Source organism: Manacus candei, unplaced genomic scaffold, assembly GCF_025592945.1.
Source record: "Manacus candei isolate 608988 ecotype Guabito, Panama unplaced genomic scaffold, ASM2559294v1 h1tg000048l, whole genome shotgun sequence".
NCBI classification, from domain to species: Eukaryota; Metazoa; Chordata; class Aves; order Passeriformes; family Pipridae; genus Manacus; species Manacus candei.
In genome coordinates, this window is record NW_026138096.1 from 13,807,006 (window position 1) to 13,830,506 (window position 23,501).

Genomic DNA, 23,501 nt, shown 5'->3' on the forward strand with positions numbered 1-23,501 from the left:
TGCTCACGCTCCCTCCAACAACATGAGCTGGCTTTGTTTTCCTCAGCTGGCTCCCCACTGTTTCCTGCAGAGTGCAGATGTCAAGATCAAACAAACACAGCTTTGGTGGCCGGGCCATGCAGGGAAAACAAGTGTCACCGGGACGGGGCGACTGCTCAGGGTTCGGTTCCTCTGTGCACTGCCACAGCCCTCCCCCTCCTTTCCTGCACATGCACCAGGACCTTCCAAAAAATCAAGGCTGGGACCAGGCTGAGGAAAACATCTGGGAAAAGGTGGCATGTCCCCTGGCACTAAGGAAGCCCCAAAGGTGATGGCAGCTGGATAGCTGCGACATAATTTAACAGCACGGAGAAGATCCCGGCTTCATCTTCCTACCTAATTGCTCAGATTTGGGATAGAGCTCAGCCCAGTGTAAAATGCCCCATGTTCAACCATGAGGCCATTTTAAAGGCAGTAATAAACTTTTCTGTACCATCTTTTAAGATTTCAAAAGAGGCTGGGCACTCCACAAGTGGATGAGGTCAGCGGGGCAAGTGGGTCACGAGGGAAAAGACCAGTTGCCTCACACTGAGTATATCTGTATTTAAATTTAAAGATCACAGAAGGTTTACATTTCAAAATCTAGGAAAAAACCCTAGATGCACTGCATTTAAATTGGACTTTTAATTTCACTCAGATTTGAGCAGTTAAGGTTTGAGTGGGAGGAAGAAGTGGCAGCAGCAGCAACCATCACCTCCTGCTACAAAACAGGAGGGGAAGAAGAAAGCCAAACACGGAGCTGGGAGTTGCACTGGTGTCATATCTTTAAATATGAGCTCTAAAAGGGTGAAGGATAAAGTCTGTGCCTGCCAGCACTGGTGTCCTCCTGTGTCTGGGGTCCCATCTGTGGATGCTCTGAACGCTCCCAGATGCCTGAAGCCAACAGGAGTTGGCAAATGAGTCTTGGTTTGACTTTATTACCATCATTCCTATAAACTCAGTCCTTCAAGAGTACAAGGGAGAATTCAACTAATTCACTGATTACACCAACACAGAATCATGGAATGGTTTGGCTGGAAGGGATCTTAAAGACCATCCAGTTCTACCCCCTGCTATGGGCAGGGACACCTTCCACTAGCCCAGGTTGCTCCAAGCCCCCTCCGGCCTGGCCTTGGACACTTCCAGAAATCCAGGGGCAGCCACAGCTTCTCTGGGCAATCTGTGCCAGGGCCTGACCACCCTCAAAGAATTTCTGCTTAATATCTAATCTAAACCTGCCTTCTGTGAGTTTAAGGCCACTCCCCTTCATCATCTTCTGTCCTCACTGCAATATTCTGAGGTATTACTTGCATATTCCTGACAGTCTGGCAGACAAGACCAGTGGATGCTCTGAACAAGTATCCCAGAGCAACTTCTCCCTCACCAAGCTTTATCTAAGCAGGAGATTTAAGAGATGCAGGTGTTCTGCAGAGGAAAAAAAGCCCCTCTGATTGCACAATCAAAGCACACATAGGGCAAATTAAGGATTCCCAATGAAGCAAGGAAAGTATCTCACTTCAAATTGCTTCACAGTGTCAAATCCGCTCTTGGAAGGTGTTCTCCTTGCATGAGAGATACCAAGCCTGAGTATCTTTAAAAACAAGGAATGTGCTTAGATATATCCTGAAGGATTCAAAGGATAGCCCAAACTTAGGGCTGTTGGGCAGTAGGTAATAAAAATCAAGGAATGGGATATTGGTCAACTCCTCACTGAGATGAACAGAAATGGCATTCACGTGATATCTCTGCTAACACAGTTCACCTGCACAAGCACCTCTTGCCAATCCTGGTGGGGAGGAAGGGAGGAATCCATCAAACCCCAAGGCTTTTCATGCACACTCAGAATTTAACCAAAAATGGGGACCAAGTGGCCATAAAGCAGCTTTAGGAGCTTGCTGGAAGGCACTGCCTTTAAAGGCACTGCTGCCATTAAAGAAGGGTCTCGAAGCTCATGTGAAAATGGGAAACCTCAACCCATCTTTCAACTGCCACCCCTGTAGTTTGAGTAATCCACATAGAAAAAAACCCCAGATACACTGCATTTAAACTGGACTTTTTTGTTTTTGCCAGGACCATTCAAAAAGACACTGGTATCCAGGAGAAGACTTTCACATCAATAACTTTATGGTTGCTCCATTTGGTGAACGTTTAGAAACTAAATCTGTCTCTAAAACTGTCTTGAAATTAGAGCTGATGGAAATTCTGCACATCCAGGTAAAAGTGCTGACAAAGGGCTGCTTCAGTCCCTCACACTGATTTCCTTTTTTTTTTTTTTTTCTCCTGAAGACTTTGAATGAACACAGAACAAGCAAAACATCACACACATTTGCAGCCCTGTATTTCCCTTTGACAAGGAGGCAAAGCAAAGATCTGCACCAAAAAACAGCGTTGCAAGACTTACCTTTTGTAATGCCTTTGATGGCATCAAGCACAAATGTGATGGCTATAAAAAGTGCAATTATTTCTTCTGTTGACCTGTGGAAAAAATCCCAGGAATTAATACAGCTGCGTTCGACTCTGTTCAAAGAAAAAAATCAGCATATTCATCCATTTACATGAAAATACACCCATTTTAGTTGAACTCCAGCTTAGGAAAGAAAACCCAGTGAATCTTTTAGAGCTTCTTTCAAGTTGGAACAATAAGCCAAAATGATACTTGCCTCATCTCAGAAAATACATTTTTGCAGCAAGTTTGTAATTAAGGAGCTTGTGGAATGTATAATTTTTCCATTTGCTGAATAATCTGATCAAAATAAGACCCCTTTGAAAATAGCTACCTTTTAAAGAGCTTCATCAGAAGGCTGAAATTAAAGAGGGAGTACATCACAAGGAAGAAGCTGTTCCACAGTCCAATCCAGGCATAGAAAGCATTGAAATCCAAGTGGTAGTCATCACAGATTCCTCGGATGACTGCAGGAGGGAAGCAACCATGTGTCAGATTAAACTTGTGTCATCACCACCCTGTGATTCCCATCTGCTCCACGGCACAAGGAACCAATTCCAAGCCTTTGCCCCAGTGCACACACACCATTAAACCCCCGTTCCTGCACTCCCAGAGGGACACTGGATCAACCCAAACTGCTCTCCTCTTCCCACTAGGAATGAGGACAAACACCTGGAAAAATATTCTCTCCCACTGCTTAAAGCACCTTTCCTAGGGAAAGTCTCTTATCCTCAAGCTGGTTGAATGCAGCCATATGAGAAAGCCATTAATGAAACAGATTTCCTTGTGGAAGCTGAAAAAAAAAATGCTTATTTTCATGAAGCTTTTTCTGTGCAAAAGGGATTTATTTAGAAAACAACTAAACTAGGAGTTGGTCTTGATGATCCTTGTGGGTCTCTTCTTTTAGGGAGAAATTTTTTACAGAGAGAGTAATCAAGACATTGGAATGGGCTGCCCAGGGAGGGGGTGGATTCTCCATCCCTGGAGGTGTTTAAGGTGAGACTGGATGTGGCATCAGTGCCATGGGCTGGGAACCACTGTGGAGTTGGATCAAGGGTTGGTCTTTTCCAACCTGGTTGATTCTCTGATTCCAACTCAGGATATTCTGTGATTTGACAAGACTTGAATCAAATTCCTTCCCTCTCCCTCAGCACCCAAATCACAGAATAGCCTGAGCTGGAAAGGACCTACAAGAACCATCCACTCCTGGCTCTGCCCAGGGCACTCCAAGAATCCCCACCCTGTCCCTCAGAGCATTGTCCAAACCCTCCTTGAGCTCTGGCAGGTTGGTGCCATGACCACCTTCCCTGGGGAGCCCGTTCAGTGCCCGACCACTCTCTGGGAGAAGAACCTTTTCCCTTTAATATCCATTTATTAAACAAACACAACTAAAGCTCCAACAGGACTGCAGGGTTCTCATACAAAGCCCCACCCCACCAATGCCACCAGACCCCTCATTTACACCTGGAGCAGACTCACCATTGATGTAGATTGCTAAAGGAGCTGTAGTAAGGAGGACAACCAGAGGTTGCCCTGAGAAGAGGGCATAGAGCAGCCCCCCAATGGACTGCCCCACGATTGTCTTCCTCACATCTGGAAGGAGATAAACAAACAGGGATTTTAATCAACACCCCTCAGTCAAGGAACACTCACAGGGCAGAGAAGCCAACCACTAATTAGTAGGAACAACGTGTAGAGCTTACAGAGAGGTAAGACACTGTGAAAACAAAAAGTGACTCTACTTGTACCAGCAATTTAGACTTCCAGATATTCAGCTAGAATAGGTGACTTTATATATAATAGTGTGGGTTTTGGTTTAGGGTTTTTTTCGGTGTTTGGGTGTTTATGTATATATTTAAATATATTTATTTTATTTTAAACAGCTATAAAACCTAACCAGCGTTTGTGGAGGCCTCCAGGACAAGATTTGGACATAGATTCCTATGAGCTGTGACAGCATCATGAAATGCTTCAGGGTCACAGTTGGGATAAAGGATGATGCTTTTGCTCTATAGCAGTGATCTGGATACTGGCAATCAAATTCAGATCAAAAGTGCAGGAACTTCTACCAGGTAAAATGTGCAGATTAATTACATAAAGCGAGCATAATTTTAAATACAGTAGGATATGTCCATATCAGTCTAAGTCAGATGATATTATCCAAAGCAGTGTTCAGTTCTCCTGGTCTTCTAAGAAAGTAATGAATTAATCAGAAGACAAACCCCTTCACTTGTAGTTTTAGGTTGGGGGGTTTTTTCCCTAGTTAATAAAAACTATGAAAACTTTGTGTGTCCAGAGTTTAAACACATGGAATGAGATGCACAGAACTGATCAACTCACCAATAGCTCCTCGTGTATTTTCATCATTGAGTGACCCAAAGGCTATGGATGGAAGGAGGCAGGCAAAGTACAGAAATATCATAGTGGTGATGTATTTTCCTATAGCTTTGTTGTTTCCAATAACACCTAGTGCAAAACACACCAAAACCCACGTTAGTGCAGCCCAAAAAGCACTGAAACCCCACTCACATCAGCCATGTGTTCCACCAGTTCTTTCCATGCTGAAAAGCAGAAATTCAGTCCACACTTTACACATGTAAGTAGGTTGTTAACTTCTGATTTTGCACAACCCCACTCCTTTATTCACCTGGGACCAGAAGCAGAAGCACCAACGCATCACCAGACATTTTTGGTATCATCAAAAAAAGGAAATACAAGAAGTTTTTTCCACAGTTTTACCAGTCCCAAAAGCCTGGAAGAGGATCAAGGCAGAAACTGTATGTTTAGGGTTCATAAACCCCCATCTCTGCCTTTTTAACACCAACTTTACAGGTACTCTGGACTATGTCCCTAATGAGCTTCTCGATGATCACTTGTCTTCACAACTCATCATGTCTTGGGCAGGAAAACATGAAGCACTTGGGTTTTTTTTCCCCAGGTTGCAGGTTTGAATCAATAATATGCTACTCTGAGCCAATTAATGGTAGCAGATTACCAAAAGAAGCAGCACAGGAGGGCAGGAATCGAGACACTGAGATTTGCTTTAACAAGCCCTGCTGACAGAACAGCTTCCTTCTTTTCCATCCACTCACCCCCTCTCATCTCCGTCGGAAAAAACACACCAGGCCAAAACAAAAAGCAGCCAGAAAGAGAATTAAAGTGTCAGAACATGAATTTAAGGGCCTGTGAAGTAGCTTCGCTTCCCTTTCCTGTTTTCTGGCTGATGTTGCCTCCCCAGTGAGCTCATCTCACACAGGAGAGAGGGAGAGTGAGAGAGGGAGAGTGACAACAGCTGATACTGGTCAAGGAGAACACGAGTTTTCCCACAGAACAGATACACTGGAGAAAGTGTTTTTCCAAGAAAACCTTGCAACAGCCCTGTTTCAAGGTGGCCTGCCTGTGCCACCCTCCTTGATGGTGCTCCTGCTGCAAAACACTTGGACAAGCTTAGAGGTGCCCAGTTCTCCTTTCTGGAAGGGTCCAGGGCAGTGAAATCCCACACAGGCTCCTAAATTCCCATCTAAGCTTTCGCAGGATCAGTCCCTTGCTGAGAGAGGTAAAAGCCAAGGAGTTGGATCAGAGAAGGGAGGACTTGGCCTTAGAGGTTATTGGTGCAACACTGAAAATCTCTGTCCCTGGGATGAAACAAAAAAAGGTCTCTCAATGACTTTGGGATCTTATCTAACATCTGCTTTCTGCACCATTTGCAGAGCAGAGATAAGGACAGAAAGAGGATGCAAAACCCAAAAATCAAAGGTGATGTGTAATGAACAGGCAGCCACAGGAATGAAGGACACCTTGTGAGGTTCCTGCTTGCAGGCACAAGAGGAACAGACATATAGAGGACCTCTGAGCATCCTTAAACTTGAGGCTGAAACTCGACAAGAGACATCTCAAGCACGTAAATATGAGCTTGACCTTCCGGGAGTCATCGGACCAGCTGTTCCCAGGCAAATTCCTTTCCATTTCTTGTGAAGATTCAGAAACCACAGGTCACATTCCTGACCACTCCTGGCAACCAAAGGGCCTGAAATCTAATTCTCACAGATGAAGACTTCTCATGTGATCCTGAGCCCAACAGCTGCAGGTCCTACCTCACATTCCAAGCTGCCCGAGGCCTTTGGAGACAAGGAAAGGTTTGGCAGGGATTGAGTGGTGGTTTTATAACCAGAGATGGTCCCATCCTTGTTCAGAGGACTCTGTGTCACTCCAAAATACTGGTTTATGGACAAAGGAATCTTTCCAACAGGAAAGGTCAGAAAGCAACAATGCCTGGAAGCTTTGAAATCCTAAAGCTTTGCCTTCCTAAAAGGACAAGCAACTGGGACCAGAGAAGCAAATAAATGTTTTTTTTAAAAAGGTTTGGGTAGTTAAACTACAGTAAGAGAGGACAGAAGGAAAGAAGAGGCCTTGAAGACCATCAACAAAACTCATTCATGGCTTTTGGTTTCAGTTTCAACCCTTGCAAAGCAAGCAGCAGGAATCCTTGCTGGTCACAGAGGTCCTGATGCCACATAAGGATGGGGCCTCAAGGGGAGGTTCAGGTTGGACATCAGGAGGAATTTCTTCCTGGAAGGGGTGGTCAGGCATTGGAAGGGCCTGCCCAGGGAGGTGGTGGAGTCCCCACCCCTGGAGGTGTCCAAGGAATGACTGGATGTGGCACTTGCTGCTCTGGGATGGGGGACAAGGTGAGGATCAGGCACAGGACTCAGTGGTCTGGGAGGTCTTTTCCAACCTCAACAACCCTGTGATTCATCCTGGCTGGGTCCAAGACTTCCAGTACTTTCCTTAATCCATAATCAACCAGATGAGATCCAAGGAGCAAAGAATCTTTCTGGTGGGCAGCAAAATTCACTTTGCAATGGAGTCAACTACACCAGATTACATCTACCCTTTCACAGGGATGACTGCTCACAAAAATCTACCTTTCACAGGGATGACTGCTCACAAAAATCTACCCTTTCACAGGGATGGCTGCTCACAAAAATCTACCCTTTCACAGAGATGACTGCTCCCAAAAATCTACCTTTCACAGGGATGACTGCTCCCAAAAATCTACCCTTTCACAGGGATGACTGCTCACAAAAATCTACCCCTTCACAGGGATGACTGCTCACAAAAATCTACCCCTTCACAGGGATGACTGCTCACAAAAATCTACCTTTCACAGGGATGACTGCTCCCAAAAATCTACCCTTCACAGGGATGACTGCTCCCAAAAATCTACCCTTCACAGAGATGACTGCTCCCAAAAATCTACCTTTCACAGGGATGACTGCTCCCAAAAATCTACCTTTCACAGGGATGACTGCTCCCAAAAATCTACCTTTCACAGGGATGACTGCTCCCAAAAATCTACCCTTTCACAGGGATGACTGCTCACAAAAATCTACCTTTCACAGGGATGACTGCTCCCAAAAATCTACCCTTTCACAGGGATGACTGCTCACAAAAATCTACCCTTTCACGGGGATGACTGCTCCCAAAAATCTACCCTTCCACAGGGATGACTGTTCCCAAAAATCTACCTTTCACAGGGATGACTGCTCCCAAAAATCTACCTTTCACAGGGATGACTGCTCCCAAAAATCTACCCTTCCACAGGGATGACTGTTCCCAAAAATCTACCTTTCACAGGGATGACTGCTCCCAAAAATCTACCTTTCACAGGGATGACTGCTCCCAAAAATCTACCTTTCACAGGGATGACTGCTCCCAAAAATCTACCCTTTCACAGGGATGACTGCTCACAAAAATCTACCTTTCACAGGGATGACTGCTCCCAAAAATCTACCCTTCCACAGGGATGACTGCTCACCAAAATCTACCCTTTCACAGGGATGACTGCTCACCAAAATCTACCCTTTCACAGGGATGACTGCTCACCAAAATCTACCCTTTCACAGGGATGACTGCTCACAAAAATCTACCTTTCACAGAGATGATTGCTCACTCTAACTTCAGTTAAAGTCCTGATCAAACACTGCCTCCTTGCACAGACCCACCCATCATAAGCACTAAAATCCAGCCTTAACCACAATTTGCCTTTTTAAAATCAACATCTGGCAAAGCATTTTCAGGCTGCATTGGCAGCCCTGGACTGACATGGTTCCACTCAGAAGAAGGTGAGCTGCATTGTGGTGGCATTTCATCTGTGACAGGCTCATAAAGCCACTGAAAAACGTGTCACTCCACCTGCACCATGAACATTTACAGCAGAAAAAAATCAGCTCTGGGTCCAGCTGTGAGGTTTGAGTAGCTGACTATTACAGGAGCAATCCCCTGAAATTAAGGTGTATGTCTACACATTGAAATGAGGAGCAATTATATTTTATGTTCATCAGCATGACAGTTCTACTTTACTTGCCTGGATTTCTGAAATGTCACATTTTTTAGAGACAAGGGGAGAGTTTCAGAGAAAGCTGCAACATTCCTGGCCTTGCTTTGCCTGGGATTTTACATCAATAAGGAAATGGAGACCCAAAGACTGCACTTAGGGCTCCTTAACTCTACTAATTTTACATTTACTAAATCAAAGTCTTGACTGATGGACATTCTATGAAATGTCCATGTCTGTGTTAATGTTCCTTGCCAATTCTCTGAAATATCCTGTGCAAAACAAGTTTAATTACATTGACCCACAGCATAGCAAAAAGGACATGTCTATTAAAGCTCTAATTAAAAAAAAATAATCATATTTTAATGTTAAAAACACTACAAGAATATCTGTTCTTAGGTCTTCAGTCATAAAAACACAAAACTTCTAATGCTCTCAAGCTGGGTTTTCACTTATTTGATGGTTCCTGGACTTTGCCTAATGTTCTGGAGATGAATCTTCCCTGAAGTCCTGTGAAGAGTAAATCACAGCACAAGTGGGACCAGGAACTTCACTGGAAAAGGAAATCCACTCTTACTGATGTTGGAGAAGCCAAGCAAGTGCTCAGAGTAGAGAAGCAGGAAGGAATAAATCAAGGGCTCAGAGTTTTCCCTTCCTCTCTTGCACCTTTCAGTCCATTTCCCATGAAGTGCTGGTCTCTTGGAAGGAAAATCCACAGCCAACACAAGGTGCTTTTGTGCATCTTCAAAGCATTTCTGTCACCACTGAGACAGGGAGAGACTTCAAAGCAACCCAGGTCACGGTGCCCCAAAGCATCCAAGAAATGAGGATGTTCAACTTCAGCCCCCAGGTGATATTTGGGGATGAAGGGATGCACGAGCTCCCTCATATCTAACTCAGGGCAGGAGAGGCATGGAAGAGATTATCTGCAATCCCTTCACTTCTCCTCCTTCCTCAAGAATGGAATCCTGCCAGACAAGGTGGCCAGGCCAGCCAGGTGGGAGAGTCAAAGATCTGGCACATCCAAATCCACAGGCACCATTCCAGCAGGTTTAAGCTCTGAGTTCTGTTAGACAACCAGCAGGACAAGAGTTCCCTTTCAAATTCTGTTTTTCCAGTGCCTTCAAGCCTTCCATCTGAGCATGCCTGCATTACAGGGAGTGCTGAAGATCTCCCTCCTGCAAATACCTTACCAAATTCCAAGGATTCTGCCAGCAGATATGCTGGCCTTAGTCTCAAGAGCTGGTCAGGGACTCTCTGCAGGACCAAGGACAGGGAGAAATCCACATTTCCAGTTGAACTTATCCACCCACCACAGCCATGTACCAAAGACACAGGTCCAGAAAAACAGGGAGAAAGGGAATAATCCTCAGTTCTCCTCTTTCTCCTCCACTCTACCTCCCCTCAGGGGGTGAAGGGATATGGTAGAACACAGCAAAGCTCACCAGAAACATCTCTAGCACCTCAAATTTCCCACTGGGCACTTCAGGCACTACATTGGTGTTTATTCCTCTGTGTTGCACCAGAAAAATAGACACTGAAGAATAAAGACAGCAACTTTTAGGAGTGTCAGAAAACTTGTATCTGAGCTTAGGCAGGTTTCCCTCCTCCAGTCAAACCAGCCTGAATATAAAAGAAATTTCAGGAAGCTCCTGTGGCTTGACTGAGATGTAAAAAGTAATAAAATTGATACGTGTTTTGAGCCTCTCTGACAAGATCAGGATGAATGATGATCAATCAAACTGGTTTTTAAGACAGCAGAATCCTGCATACAAAGGCTGCAGACATTAAGAAGAGAACATGTGCCAAATAGTGCAAATTCCAGTTTAAAGGAAAACTACAGGTGGTTTTCAGCTCAGCATGATCCAACTGTTCATCTTCACGTGCTCCTGCTGTAAGACATCTATTACAAGCACCTATAATGCTAAAATCCTGGACCAAGAGTTTAGAAAACTCTTCCTTGATCTCTGCACGTTCAGTAAGATGCACAAGACTTCAGAAAACAAAGCTGACAGGTTCCTAATCTGGAGTAAGAGGGAAAAAGAAGAGGAAGACTATTCTTTCTTTCCTAAATCATAGTGGTTAAGGATAATTTAATGGCCAGCTTTGTGCAGTGTGTGAAGAGGACCAATCCCACAGAACTCCAACTGACCAAGGATGTGCTGGTCCCACAACAGCCTCACCATTTATCACCCCGCCCTTCACTGGTTTATCTGTCCAAACCAAACCCCAGGATGCTTCTCAGGTTGAGGATTTAGAGACTCCAACCATTCAAAAAGCAGCATCTGTGCAATTCAGAGCTCTTTGATGATGCACATGTGGCTGTCTGGAGCGCAGATACACTTGGATAGTTCAAATCCCTCATGTTCTGATACTCTGCTGCTTTGAGATGGTCCAGGAATTCCACATTCCTGATCACCTTCAGTCTCGGTGGTTTATGGCAGATGCTTTATTCTCCATCTGGTTTTCATTTCAAGCAGCTCCTTAAAGAATTCATCCTAATTTCTGGCTTCAGGGAAGAAATGGCACATACTAATATACAGGGTTTTCTTTTTTAAATCCCCCTTTCCCTGTATCCTATTTGAAAGGGCACAACTGCTCCTCAGGCCAGAACTTCCCATTTGAGCTGAAGTGGTTCTGGAGTTTCACTGGGCTCTTTTCTGTGTCTCCACAGGTTTTGTAACAATACCCTGACCCTTTTTAACATACAGTTTGCATTTTATACCAGTTTTATATCCACTCTGTGCATCAGTTCATGGAAAGCTTGTGGAGCTGGACTCCCCAGGGCTGAGCCAGCACACACAGGTTAATTTGGATGCATTTTGAGCCAGATCATGGACCCTCAAGTGGGTTTCTGTGGCAGGAAGAATGTAGTAAGGAATTCTTACTACATTCTTCCTGCACAGGTTTCCAAATCTGCTGACAGCCAAAAGTTGGCTGCAGGAGCATTCTAGGCCAAAAGTTGGCTGCAGGAGCATTATAGGATTTTGTGGCTGTGAACCTGCTGTGCTCAGGACACAGCCATGGCAGACACTGCCCTGTCTTGAGGTGAACATGGGTCCCCAAAAGGTGTTTCTGCAGCAATTCCTTTCTCAAGTGCCTCAGTATCCCTTTATAATGAAAAATGAGGCCTTGACAACTCTACAAAGCAGCAGCCACAGAGATGAAGTGTCCAGCTTAGGAGCTGAAGTCCCCAACCAGACCTGATGCCAGCAATGCACAGGCCAAGAAATATCTGTTCTGTTTGACCAAGGTCCTTGCTGCTGCCCTGAAAATCATGTCACATCCCCCTTCCTCCTCAACATACCTCAAATCCCCAGAGAAATCAGCATCAGCTTGACTCCACATGGAGCCTGCCTATGGCCCTAAAACTCCTGGGAAGAGTTTCATCCAAAGCAGCTGGAGAAAGCATCCAGCTCTCAACCCCTGTGCCAAGCCAGCAGTTCATCCCATTTTATTCTCTGAGTGGATACCAGTAACTGCTCAACACATTGTGGGGAATGAAGCATTCCTAGCTGAAAAACCTGGATCTCTGTGGGAAGCAACTCCCCAGATGCAGCATCTCCTTCAGCTGAGCATCAACCATTCCTCTGCTGGTGGTGACCATCCTTGTGGGAAGGACACACATCCACAGCCTGGCCACTCTTCTCTCAGGCTTAAGTTGTTGTGAAAGGTGGCTTTGCACTAAAATACTTCAGAATTGGGGCTTGGGTGTGCACCTTGTTTTCATGGCTAAGCCAAGGGAGATTGCCCTCAGCAGTGGCTTGAGCTGAGGAGAATTTAACAGCAGGAAGGTGTCTGATAAACCCCCAAGGTTCTCCCTGCCTACACTCCACTTCTTCACTTTATGCAAACTTTCTATATTTGATACCTGAATACACTAACCAGCTCCCCTGTAAGCCAAAAAAACATGTTTTGATGGCAGGCTGGGGCTCTGTAATCAAGGTTTGCCCCAAGGACTTCTCCCAGCCTTCAAGGATCCCTGAAAGTTCGAAATATAAATGGGAAAAAGGGACTCTTAAACCCCACAAGGCCACTGTGGAGCTGCATAAAGCCCAAAACCTGAGGCTCAGTGTAAACAGCGTGTTGCTGCTGCTGTGATCTGGTGAGAGCAGACAAGCTATATCCTGTTTTTCACAACACCAAGCTGTGAAGTTACTGCAGCCCTCACATTTTGCTTAAGCATTTTCAACTCCCACAGCATCACTAGAAATACTGTTGATGCTGGACTGCAAAGACAGAAGAAAGGGTTTATTAGGCCAGTGCTGACTAATTAGGTTGTGATGAGTTGATCTGAGTCTCCACGTGGCAATAATCGATGCATTTAATGGCCTCACTACTTCATAAAAATTAAAATCCTCATCTACACCCAGTCAGCACCTTAATTAAGGAAACACTGCAAGCTCCTCATCTCCAGTGCACAGGGCTGCCCATTCACAGCCTTTTGTCCGAATATTCTTATTTAAATCAGGAATAAGAGGGCTATTACACATATCAAAGCACACATTCAATGCACACTGTAAACAGGACATCACATCACCCACCAAAAAAAAAAAAAAGAATAAATCCCAAGCCAGGCCAAGGCTTTCATAAACATTGGCCAACGTACCATCGGTGAAGTCCAACGCGTACACTGGAAACCTTCGTGCAATGTCATCAGAAATCCCCTTGCCAACATTGAGAAACTCGTGCAGCTAAAGAAAGGAAGGAAGTGCTGTGTCAGAGCAAAGGCTCACGCATTGTTAAAGAGATTAACCTCCTCATTCAGGCCGGAGAGGGGCAGAGCTGCTCGTTTTCAATAGGGCATTCAACTCCCATCTTGTCGTGATAATAAAAATAAACTCGTCGGGCCTCGATTTATATCCTCAGTAGCATTGTAAATGAGAAAATATCCCCCCCCAGACCACCCTGTTTTCCTCCCTTCCTTCCCTTTTTTCCCCTCCCATTCCTATCTGCATCCCTGGTTTTGCAGGTGAGGGAGCTGATGATCCCCTGGGATGGTTGGACCTTGGGTACCCTGGGGTTAAACATCACGTCAGAGATGCCAACTTTCTTCTTTAGATTCCAGCACAAAAAAACTCTTCCCTTAAATCCACACGAAGGGGATGCACAGCAAGTGCTCCATCCTTTGGCATTTTCATGGGAAAAGGAGACCTCAGAGAGCTGTAGCAAGGGAATTAAGGCTTTCTGCACCTCAAACTCCACAACCGAAAGAAAATAAGCTTGAATAACTTCACATAAATCCAAACCATAATTCTTCCCGTTAAAAGGCAGTAAGAACATTGTGAAAGGGTTCCAAATACCCAACATATTCCCTTTTATTTCTGGTCTGGGGGCCTGAAAGGTGCAGAGCGATTGGTGATATGATCTGATGCTCACCACAGGCAACAAGGAGCTTGTCAGGAATAGGTGACAGCTGCTATTGACTCTCAGCCTCCCAATTCTCACAACTCCATCCTTATGGAAAGCACATGGAAAGACTCAGAGTAGGCAACACTTGCAAATGAGGCACCTGTCAGATTTTTTTCCCCTGTTATTCTCAGAGAACACACACACTACTCTGAAAATCCAATGCACCTTTCCAGAGTGATAACAACCCCAGCTGGCTCATTTAAAACTTTTCATATATTTGGTGCAGAATTAGACACAAAAGACTTATAACCTCTGCTAGAGGGTGTAAGGGGGGGAAATAAAAAAAATCACAGATCCAAAATTTACACAGAGAGATGATCTCAAAACAGCAGGGAGCTCTTGCTTTGGTTGGTTTATGTGGAAACTGATAAAAATTAATGCTTTAGAAAGGACTTGATGCTACAGTGCTCATTTAATAGACTACACACAGCTTTACCCTCTCTGCTGGGACTCACCTGTTTGCAGCACCTGGAAGATCAGATAAATAAAACACAGAAAGGCAACTTTTCCTTCAGGAGGAGTGCACTGGGCACAACAAACTCGAGGGTTTGGGGTGTAAAAGACAGCTCAGAGGACCAGCTCCTTTATCAGGATATGTTATCTCATATTTCATACTTATTTCTGTTGCAATTTGCCAACATCCCCGTAGAATTTTAGGACAGTTTAAAGCCTAACCTGAAGAATGGAGATGAAAAGACAGATGTTACGCTGGCAGACACCAGCAAAACATCTGCATTTTAAGGATTTCTGAAAAAGCCAAGAACCTCAACCACATTCAGTGGCAGGGTTGGACATCAAAGCCATATGCACTCAAAAAGCAATTTAATTTTTTCCCCCCAGAAAGAGATTCCTGAAGGCATGAGTCAGCCAGAGAATCACAATGGCTTTAATGACAAGGATGTTTACTTATCATGCTGCACTGAGCACAGGGAAAATGATGCTCAGGGTGTCTCATCTTCTGGGGCAGAGGCACAGGGCAGCTCCTGGGGCAGGCAGGGAAAGGGCACCTGGGCACAAAGCCTGTTTGTAGGGAGCTGTGAGTGGCACTTCCAGGGATCCAGGGGCAGCCACAGCTTCTCTGCCAACCTGTGCCAGGGCCTCACCACACTCACAAGGAACAATTTCCTCCCAGTATCCAACATAAATCTACCCTCCTTTAGCCTAACACCCTTCCCTCTTGTCCTGTCACTCCATGTCCCTGCACAAGTCCCCCTCCAGCCTTCCTGCAGTCCCCTTTAGGCACTGGAAGGCTGCTAAAACACCAAGTTCTAAAAGATAAAAAAATATAAAACATAAAAGACCAAGTTTACTGACCTCTGAAGTTGTAGCCCTTTTTGGATTTTGCTTTTACCCCCCAACCTATCCCACCACACACCCTCCCTGTCCAACTCTACTCCAGGCATGTTTCAGTCTGGCTTTTGCCTCCTGCCACCTTCTGAGTTTTCCAAAACCTTGGTAAGGACAGTGCCAACACTTCACTCTTGTCCTTTTTAATCTCCTCTGTACACTCCAGTGCTGGGAATTTCTTGGACTGCTATTCCCTGCTTCTTTCTCCCTCAGAGTGTCAAGTTTGGTTGGCCCATTGGCTTCCCACTCCCATTCATAATATCACATCTCTCAAGGCTTTGCCACCACTTTTGATTTAACATTCTGACCACAGGTAGTCTTATCCAGGAGACCAGAGCTTTATCCCTCAGGAACACAAAGCTCAAGGCTTATTAGCTTTAGGAACTGCAGCTCAGGAGCACCAAATCCTCCTTCAGGCTCCTTCTTCTCCTCTTTGCAAGTCCATCCAGTGCTTTTCCCCTGCTGCTCTTAATAGGCAAAGCAGGAAAGAGCAGCAAAGGAGGACACAAAAAAAAACCCCAAACTAGAAGGTCATGAATTATCCACTTTCCATTCTAGGAATCCCTAGAATGTCTTGCTTTAGGTCTCTTGCCTTAGGTGACCATTACTTGGGTTGTTGGGAGAGTCTGAGCCAGCACTTAACAGCAGCTAGAAAGCCAAACAGAAAATATCAGCTCCAACAACTCTGACCCCTTCTCAGCCCTCCTCAAAAGTACTGGAGGGTTGAATGAGTGTTTTACACACCAGAGACTCACACTATATCCTCTCTCCTGCTGATGCTGAGCAAGCACAGCCCCCCCGCCCCCCAGCAAATCCACACAGGGCACAAAAATCACAGCCAGGAAACATCACAGCTGTTCAGGGCTCCTCCATGAACGAAATCACAATTAGATGCCTCAGTAACCAAGAGGATTTCAGGCTGACTTAATTATGACTGAGTACGTAGCCTTGCCTAAATAATCCTCTGAGATGAGCCAAAGCAGAGTGACAGTGCTGTAGGCACAGCATGGAATGTGACTGGCACATCCCCCTCAGTGTTTTAGCAGAGGTGAAAACAAGTACTTGCAAAAATCCCACTCATACACAGAATTTAAGGCCCTTTTCTCCCCCCCTCACTGCAGGACCAAGGGAAGAAGGGAGGCAGGAGGCAGATTCTCATGTCACCAAGAGACTTCACACCCTCCTGAGAGCTCACTGTAAGAATACAGCAGCTCCAGGGTTTTTATTTCACTGGGGGTAGTTCACAGGTTGAAATTACACCCCTGGTCTCATGTGAGGTTGTGCCGATGTGAAATGCTTCCTCTCCAGGTTACTGCACAGGGGGAGGGGATGCTGCTGGAGGTGGCTCTCAGGAAAAGACACCTCCATCCTGGCTCCTCTCAAGATCTGTGCTGGCAAGGCAGGGTGGTGAAGAGCTTCTTCCAAGGGACATGAGAGAGCAGAGTTGGCACTAACCCAAGCTGCACCTCCCAAGGGCTGAAGGATAAAAGGGTTTAAAAACAACACTTTACCAACTCCAGACAACTGTCAATGCCAAAAGCAAGAGCTGAAGAAACAAGTGTCACTGTCTACAGCTCTGGCTCAGAGGCATCAAAGCCCTTCCTGGCCAAGGTTGCTCTTCCAACAAGGCTGGTAGGAATCACCAGTGCCAGGGCCAACACAAGCTCAGCGTTGCATCCAGCCCTCCTGCTCACCAAACCAGAGCAGAAACTCCCCCTAGACACCTTTAAAAATGGCCAGTTTTAGCAGAAGACAGAGCCAGACACTTCAACTACTCTAATAAAACATCCTCTGAAAGGTCAAGTGTAAAGGTTTAAACCTACTTTACCCAAATCACTGCTCCAAACATCCCTGTGACCTGGGTTTAAAGAGGGTTTCAAGACTTGTTCTGCAAACTTAAGAGCAGGTATGGGGTCTAGCAAAGTTCAAAGCACTACCTATAAGCAAGGGGATTCTGCAGGGAAAAACATGAGCTTTGCTCATTTCCAGATGTGCAGATCAAACCCCTTAAATCTATCCCAGGGAAAAAAAAAAAAAGAGAGAAGTGATAAGTTAAACAGCTCCTGCACTGTAGGCAACCCAAAGCTTTCAGGTTATTTGTAATTCAGGGACAGGAGCAGCATGCTGGAGATGGCCCAGTTTGTTTTTCCAGGTATGCTGTCTGCTTAAAGAATGGATTTCTGAAGGGAAAAACAGAGCAATGACCAACACACAGGAAATTCCAGAAAAGAAAGCCGAGTTACAGCATTTCCCCCGAACTTTAAAGCACAGAGCAAGTAATGCTTTACAGAGCCACAGATCAAACAGGGAGAAGCCAGGCCAAATACTGACAGGCAAGTTTTTAAGTGAAATTACCGTGCAGAGATGGCCAAGAAGCCTTTTGGCTGAGGGAAAGACAAGCAGCAGCTTCCTTAGGAGCCTTCTGATTGTAAGGATTAAGTACCTCGGACCAACAACACACAGTGATCCATTAATCCCACCCTTGATTAAGCATCTGGAATCAAAGTCCTGTAACCATTTCACCCCCCTACTGCTCTGCATCCCTTCAGCACCTGCCTCTTTGAAGTGTGGTTTTTTGGTTTTGTTTTTTTTTTTTTAATTTACAGCAGGAGTGAGGAAGGTGGATGGACACCCAGGGAAGCCTCAGTGCTTCCTCGGAGAGCTTCTTGCATCCCCTGGACTCAAGTGCTTCACCTCCTCACCCCAAATCCCCCAGGATTTATGCACCTGGACACAGGTGAAGCAGAGGTGCTGGCCAGCCTTACCTTGAGTGGTTTATGACCGTGTGACTTGTGCCCATCACTCCTCCCTGAGGGCCTCTGGTTCACCACCGTCAGCAAGTGCCGCTGGTGGACTAAGGCCTCCTTGAACTCCTCCTCAGTTTTGGTCTCCAGGAGCTTCTGCCGAAAGGTGATGTCGGAAAACATCGTGGCAAAGGTCCTGCCCACTTCTGTGGCCGTTTTGGTGCTTTTCTGAGCAGGAAAAAAAATAAATAAATAAAAATAAGAGACAGGAAAAGCACTTGTAAAACGATTTTTCTTTCGCTCCAGAAAGATAAACCCACTGGGTTTCCATCTGAAGAGGAAGCTGCCTGGCTTCCAGGATCCCAGAGACACCTGAGGGAGAAGGTGAGGAACATGTGGAAGATGTCGCAGGTGAAATCACCAACCACAGCAGAACCTTGTGAAGCACCACCACGCAGGTCCTGCCCAGAAGCACTGATCACTTTGACTTGATCAACTTCCCAGGACTCAATCCAAAGTTGAATCATGCTGAGCATGCATTTTATCCCTGGTTTCTCTTCAGGACTGCTAAGAATAGACAAATCCGAGTCTTTGCTATCTCACAGCACCTCAGCATTACTGCTGCTGGGGTGGAAAGGTGCTGTAAGTCAACGTTCCAGCACGGAGAAGTGTCCTGATGTCTTATCTGAAAGACTGAGATTATTGTGCTCTCCTGCTTCATCAGATCTCTATTTCCTGGGGATTAAAACTCAGCTCACTTGGTCACCCTGGGGTAATTCGGGCAGCAGAAGTGGAGATTTAGAGCTCAAAGCTAAAGCAAGTACTGGCACAGAGGGAAGGATGGGAAAGAAGCAGCTGAGCGCACACACGAGCAGCATTTGTCCATCTTCACTGAGTATTTGGAAGGGACAGGAAATTTTCAAAATACTTGAGGAAAACGTGCCTTTTGTGGGCTTGAACATTTCTGTGAGCCACAGGCCTCATATTTCAGGGTACAACTTCAAGCAGAATCCAAGCCTGCTTTCCTATTGCGTTGAGCACCTTGGATATTGGATACAAAGGGAACAGCAAAGGAGACTGAGCTCCCCATCCCTGCACAAACCCACCAAACCCAAGCTCTACAAACCCTGATCTGCTCAACAGCTCACACCACTGTGGTCAGGTGAGATAAGACACCTACCAAGGCAAAGTTACACAGAACCAGAGCTCATTAAAAGCTCCCTTTGAGGCAAAGTTTTAACCCACCCACCTTTGCTACTCTCCACACTCATCAAGCAGCAGCTACTAAAGACACCCAAACAAACTCCCTTCCTTTGGGCAGCCTCCAAGCTCCTCACACTGCTGTGAAAAGCAGTAGGGAGCATATGTGATTGATCTGAACTGCTTCCCATGATTCATAACACAACAGATGAACAGTTTCTTCATGAACACAACCAAATAATTCAGTGTGGCTCAGTGCAGAGGCACAGACACGTGGGTGGCACCGAGCTGGTCCCAAAATCATCACTGACGTTGTGCTTCTTCCATCACTCACATCACCCTCTCCTCCATTTGCCCAGAGAAGCTGTGGCTGCCCCATCCCTGGAAGTGTCCAAGGCCAGGTTGGAAAAGGCTTGGAGCAACCTGGGCTAGTGGAAGGTGTCCCTGCCCATGGCAGATGGTCTTTAGGGTCCCCTCCACCCCAAACCATTCTAGGATTCCATCATCATCCCCTCCATCATCAGTGAAGTCCCTGCAGACACATCTGCCAGGACACGTTCCATTTAAGTTTCTAGGGAAAGGTTTGGATTTAAGGGAAGGATTTGCTCTGGGACTTGCTTTTAGAGTTTGCAAGCCTGGTCCTTTCAGACTGAACCAGCCTGGATTTGCCATCACAGGGGAGGCTCCACCTTTCACCTCTGAGCAGCAGTGACTCTTGGGCAGGAGGCCTCAAGGATTGCTTCAAGATTCCCAACGCTGTCCCTGTTCTTTGCTTTCCCAGGGAGATGATGGAACCATTTAGAGGAAGAGCACATATAACTGCAAGAAAACTCAAGTTTTTTCCATCCTCCATATTAAAAAGGCCGAGGATCTGGGCTGTCAGCACAACAGATGCCAGTTTTCTGGGCCTTTTTTTCCCCCCCTCCCCGTTTAATCGGTCGCTGTCAGCAGGTTAATTATTTTAACTGCTGCACCAGAAATGCGCACTTGGAGCTGGCTGCATCACCGCGTTTCAAATAAAAAGCATATTGGCAGCTGCAGCCCTGGCTTGGCCTCCGCTCCCTTTCCTTAATTTGAGGCTGTCCATTGGAATTGCAAAGGTCCAGGCTCCGAGCGGATGCGGAGCCGTTCGCCGGGTGCTTTGCGCGGAGATAACGAGGCCACACAATGAGGGACGGATCCCCGCCATCCCACACGGGCCCAGCTGTTCTGCCTCCTGCTTTTCCCAAGGAAAGGCAATATGTTTTCAGCCTGTTGGGCTTGGAGGTCTAGTGCCAAAAGCATTGAGTTGGGAAGGATCGGCCAGAAATCCTGGGGAAGAAGGAAACACCAGTATTTCCATTTAAACAAGGGCGGGAGGAGACAGACAGGCCAGAGCAGCAGGTCCCAAGGTCACACCGATAGCATTGGAGAGCAGGAAGCTGAATCAGGACATATCCTGTCCCAGAAAAGGTCTCCAGCCTCTCCAGCACCTCCCAGAAGCACAGACTCAGTAGCCCCAGGGTGTAAAGAGCCAGATTAAGCGTGCAAAGGTCTTGAGCTTTGAACCATTTGGCCATCAGCTGCAAGAACACCCCATCTTGGTCAAGCCAGTGCTTTCTAGGAAGACAGGATGGTTATCCCCAATTAACCTTGATGATATTGAAGTTGAATGATTCTTGTGGGCCCCTTCCAACGCAGGATATTCCATGAGTGGAGTAAATGTGTTCACTGAGTCATTTGTTGGCCTTGTCTACACCAAAGAACCAGTAAGGACACCTGAGTAAGCTTCAATCTTGATGTTTCAAGTGCCAAAAGCTATGAAAACAGATCCCAAAGGACCTCAGGGACACCTTACAAGCACCCCAGCTCCCAAACAGTCTCACTCCTACAGCAATAGAGCCCAAAATTCCATCATCTTCCTCTTGGTTACATCACCTGGAGCTGCTGCATGGGGGTAACTGTGAGCCCCACCAAGGGAGTTTGTTGGGAAGTAACCCAGAGGAGCACCAGCTGTAGAATCACAAGAGCCTTTCACAAGCAGGGCTTTAACCAGGAACACCATTTCTCAGCTCTAAAAATAGCAGCTCAAGTGGTAAAGCAGGAGGGGGGGGGAAGCTGTGGAGTAACAGAGGCACCACAGGTGTGTATGGAGACTGCAGACACATTGGGCCTGTGTCCTCCTCCCCATCAGGCTACAAGGCCATGAGATGAGGACACAGCTGACAAATCCACCCCTCGGGAGAGTATGAATCATCTTGACAACTGCTGAGGAGGTCTCAGGCCTTTTCACATCCCCTCGTGTTTCAAAAGTAGTAGTTATTAACCCCAGGAGGAGACCAAGGAAAAAGCACCTTGGGAGAACCCGACACTCACCATTTTAGGAGGAGCCAGGACCAGTATCACAAATCTCACTTCACAGGAGTTTTCACCCCAATTCTGAGGCCTCTCCAGGCGGCTGATGCAAACGTGACGTCGCTGAAGGGACTTTATAGTGCAACTGGGGGGGAAGAGGGAATTGTTAACACTTGGCACCACAACCCAAGGCCTGCCCTCTCCTGGTGCAGGAGGTTTACAAACACACATTTCAACCCTGAGAAACACAAGATGCTGTTGGTTGTAAAAGGGTCCCTTCTGAAGTCTTAAGAAGTGATTTTAAGTTACTATTACCCAATTCTGCTGGGCTTTTTTCTTCTGTAGAATTTGACATCCATATTTCTATGGGAAATAACCTTCACAATCTGAAGGTTTGTTCTTTCCCTCTTTCACCACCTGCTTTTTAACAGCCACGACACCAAATGACAGAGTACAACACACGTAGTATTTGCAGAGCTACAGAAGCTTCTACAAGAAAAGCCTCTTATTAAAAAACATTACTGGAAAGCAGATTACACTTCATTTCACCTGATTTCCCAAAGTGCTTCTGGAAACATCAAGGCAAGGTGCCAAACCAATATATTTCCACTTTTGCCTTGGGTGGATCTCTGTTGTAATGGCTTTCCCCATTTGCTCCCAGCTGTTATTTTTCCCCTTTCTGGTGCACATGTGTTACACAAACCAAGCTGACCTCCTTGCTCAAGATCCACAGAGGCTGCAGCAGGCAGGATTCCTGCTCCCAGGGAAATCCATGGCTGCAATCCAGCCCTGCTGGGCACGGGGTGGCTGTTTGACTCCCCAGACAAAGACTAGCAACAAGCTGTTTGAAATAATCACAGGGATCACCTCTGGAGGCCATGGAAGACCAGGTCTGTCCCCACCCTGGGATGTTTAAACAGAGCTGAGACCTGGTTAGTTGTCATTTTTCCTGCTGGGAAACTCTGGGGCTTGGTGCAGTTGCAGGTGGTGGATAGTTCCAGCCTGGACTGCAGCTCCTCTGCCTTTAAAGCCTCTACTCCTTTCTCAACCCTCCTGAAAAGCACTGGTGAAATATGTACACAGGGTTTGCCTCTTAACACTGGAAAAGATATGGAAGTGTTTTCCTACCTCACAGTGATTTCCACCCCCCCTCCTCTTTTTTTTCCTGGTTCAAAGTTATTTCAACTGCTTGCTCCCTTTTATTCATCCAGAAAGCACCTATTGTGGTTCTGTGATAGGATTTATTTCTCCTTTAACTTCTCATCCATAATTCCAGCCCACTTCATTGCTTTTAACATGTATTCCCACAGCCATGCACCCTGGAGGCTCTTCCATGAACAGCTCCTGAAGACCTTTGGCTGGAAACGCACTAGTCAGGGGAACATTGTATTTTCTACCACATTCTTCATAATTTGCATTCAAAAATAATCACACCACTGAGTATTTTCTGACTGAGTTTGACTTCCTGATCACAGATTGGAAGCAGCCGACTCATATAAATTAATCTGACAAAGGGACTTGTCTGAGAGAAACCAAACAGCTTAATTAGAACAATACAGGTCATGAGAAAGATGACACTGTTTCATTTATTTCCTCCACCACAGCCCCTTGTGTCCTTTTTCTACTCAAATCAGCTTTGGAAGAGACAAATCTCCAGGCAGGTCCA

General features: G+C 46.0%; 1 protein-coding gene across 5 annotated transcripts in view; it reads right to left on the bottom strand.

The window, feature by feature from the left end:
• The window catches only part of SLC4A11 (solute carrier family 4 member 11), a 100,581-nt gene that overhangs the window by 22,387 nt on the left and 54,693 nt on the right, over positions 1–23,501 (bottom strand). For all 5 annotated transcript variants that reach the window (XM_051798169.1, XM_051798167.1, XM_051798168.1 and 2 more), the window contains 7 exons: positions 21,857–21,980; positions 18,323–18,529; positions 13,408–13,492; positions 4,802–4,927; positions 3,941–4,054; positions 2,796–2,928; positions 2,420–2,493 (listed from right to left, as the gene is read on the bottom strand). In XM_051798169.1, coding sequence (XP_051654129.1) covers positions 2,420–2,493; positions 2,796–2,928; positions 3,941–4,054; positions 4,802–4,927; positions 13,408–13,492; positions 18,323–18,529; positions 21,857–21,980 — 863 coding nt within the window. The remainder of the gene's footprint in view (positions 1–2,419; positions 2,494–2,795; positions 2,929–3,940; positions 4,055–4,801; positions 4,928–13,407; positions 13,493–18,322; positions 18,530–21,856; positions 21,981–23,501) is intronic.